Source organism: Cyprinodon variegatus, unplaced genomic scaffold, assembly GCF_000732505.1.
Source record: "Cyprinodon variegatus isolate N-32 unplaced genomic scaffold, C_variegatus-1.0 Scaffold41, whole genome shotgun sequence".
Taxonomy (NCBI): Eukaryota; Metazoa; Chordata; class Actinopteri; order Cyprinodontiformes; family Cyprinodontidae; genus Cyprinodon; species Cyprinodon variegatus.
The window spans coordinates 1052499-1055146 of record NW_015150494.1 but is presented as its reverse complement, the minus strand read 5'-3'; the positions used below and the strand labels follow the sequence as shown (position 1 = coordinate 1055146).

The 2648-nt window shown below is 41.0% G+C and overlaps 1 protein-coding gene across 1 annotated transcript in view; it reads left to right on the top strand.

The window, feature by feature from the left end:
- dock5 (dedicator of cytokinesis 5) overlaps positions 1-2648 on the top strand; it is a 128772-nt gene that overhangs the window by 32037 nt on the left and 94087 nt on the right. The window contains exons 2-6 of the mRNA XM_015370075.1: positions 997-1080; positions 1241-1281; positions 1361-1416; positions 1671-1767; positions 1887-2035. Coding sequence (XP_015225561.1) covers positions 997-1080; positions 1241-1281; positions 1361-1416; positions 1671-1767; positions 1887-2035 — 427 coding nt within the window. The remainder of the gene's footprint in view (positions 1-996; positions 1081-1240; positions 1282-1360; positions 1417-1670; positions 1768-1886; positions 2036-2648) is intronic.

Below are 2648 nucleotides of genomic sequence, written 5' to 3'. Positions count from 1 at the left end.
CTGTTTGACATGAAACAAAGTCATTTATTTTCAGCACAAGTCCATTATCTTACTCTGTTTCCTTCAAGATCCACATAAATTCAACATAAATCCAACCAAGCACAGTAGAAAACTGTTTGCCTCAGCCTATTAACCACACCTGAACAGAATTGATGGTTGACCTTAAATAACCCATCCCCTCATCAGACACTCAGAACTCAAAATTAAATACGCCCCCTGGTGGCGACAAACACCAAAGGATAATTGGCTCCTACAATGACTTTATTCTTGTAATTTTCTGACTAAATTCTCAAAATAAAAACTAAAAAACTCTCTATGCTGGCCCTAATACGCCGTCGTAGTTTACAGGTTTGTCATTTGGCAGAAATGAAATCTTGAAATCGTTGACCGTATTCATTAAAGGCCACACCCCACTGATGAAACGCTTTCCTCTCATTGGCTGCTCACCGTCGGTTTATCCAGAGGTTTTGAAACTTCATTACTCAACATGTATGTTGTTTTAGCAGCAGTGGGTGTTATTGTTGCTTTGGTTATTTTTTTCCCTGAATAATAGGAAAACTGGTATTCTTATTAAAAGTTATCACACCGTAAAAATCTCATATTTGGCTTATGACTTTTCGCAGCATGACAGTGCAGCCACCCTGTGACTCCAAACGCTGCCAGCAGGCGTTTAGATTCTATTGAAAATAGTCCAAAGGCCTCGGACGCCTGAGTCACTCAGGCTCGGTTGCTTTTCTAAAAGCAAGAAGAGGAATAAATCAAAGCTTAAGATCCTCTGTAGTGCAACAACAAGGGGGAATTGGCTTGATTTCCTGGTGAGAAACTGCAGACCACTCAGGCAGAGCTTTTTTTTATTTGCTTCACTGTGCTGGAATTGATTGGGGGGGATTTTTTCTTTAATCCAAAAGTTTCTGAGATGGTAAAAAAAAAAAAAAAGACTAAAACTGCTATTTTTTACACTTCAACACAATGACACTGTTATTCTCTGTCCCTCAGCAATCTACAATTATGACCCCCGTGGCGAACAGGAGCTGCGTCTGCAGGTGGGCGACACCGTGCACATACTTGAAAAGTTTGAAGGTGAGTAAGCAGGCTATGACATATCCCTCATCTCCGCTCTAAAACATGCAGACACATGATCTTGAAAGGACGGTAGTGTGCAGCTGCTTTACGCCACCTTTCCCCTCATTTCTGTCTTATCTGATTTTCTTTTTATTTATTTATTTATTTTTATCCGTAGGCTGGTACAGGGGCTACACTCTTAGAAAGAAAGCACATAAGGTATGGACACTAGAGCTACGTTGTAAAGGAAGGCTGTAATGTGGATGTGTACACTGATACTTCCTGATTGTTTCCTCAGGGCATTTTCCCGGCTTCCTACATCCACTTAAAGGAGGCCACAGTCGAGGGAATTGGGTAAGATCACAAATCAGCAGGCACTTCATTTTGATGATGATTCACTTTGCTTCAAGTTTGCAGTGTCGCCTCTCTGTTTACCAGCTGCATAAGCAGTTGTAATTATCATAAGTAAGAATTCAGTAAAGCTTCTCTTGGCTTCGTTCAACCGTTCAAAAAATGCTCTCCAGTCGTCTCAGATTATTTTGCATGATCTGTGAGCGACAAGCTACTCTCCTAACATTTTTTCTTTTTCTTTTTCTGGTGGCTCATAGCCAACAGGAAATAATTATTCCAGCAGATATACCCTTGGTGCAGGAGATAGGGGCGACCCTCAGGGAATGGGTGCAGATATGGCAAAAACTCTACGTGGTACGTGTGGAACACTCTGTTGGAGTACACACAGTTCTCTCACTGCTATTCATACCTCTGAATAACATCTTTATTTAGAAAAAAGCATGTACAATTTATTTATTTATTTTTTCTGACAGGCAAACAAGATAACCAAGTTCAGAAGTGTGCAGCAGATGGCCTACAGCCTCATCGAATATCGATCTCAGATAGTGTCAGGGACGCTGCCCAAGGACGACCTTGTAGAGCTGAAGAAGAAAGTGACAGCGAAGATTGATTATGGAAACCGGTACGGATTCTTTCAACTGGCCAAGATGAAAGAACTTCGCCTTCTTTTGTTAAGTCTTACATGTAGTGCCAAGTATGGAGTTAAATTTGATCCATTTCTTAAATTGAAATTTGAAAAAATCCAGAAATTAAACTTAAAGAAATGTTTTCTAAAACAAAACAAACAAAAAAATGGTTTAGAGAGTCACTTATTCTTGCAGAGGCCAACTGGTGATTCAGAGAGAGAGGCAGACATAAAAAGGAAAATAGAAGCACTGATCCATAAATGCTTAATGTTTGAGAAGGTAACATTAAGGTAAACTTGCTCCACAGGGGGCTCTGTCGGGGAATGAAAGAGCAGATGATCTCTGAGCCAGTCTTCATATCAAAGGGATAAAAGAGTTGGTCACAGTAAAAGCTGAGCCCATAGCTATGTCTAAGAGTGAAACGGGACTAAACACTGAAAAACACGCACAACTTTATCATCTCTAATGGAAGGATTTGATGGCAGGAGCACAGCGGATATTTCTCTTCAGGATGGGGGGTGACAGTGGCGTTGGATGTAGGAGTTTGCCCTGAAATCGAAGCCCCGGCTCTGACTTTCAGTGTCGTTGTGTCCTTGGGCAAGACACTTC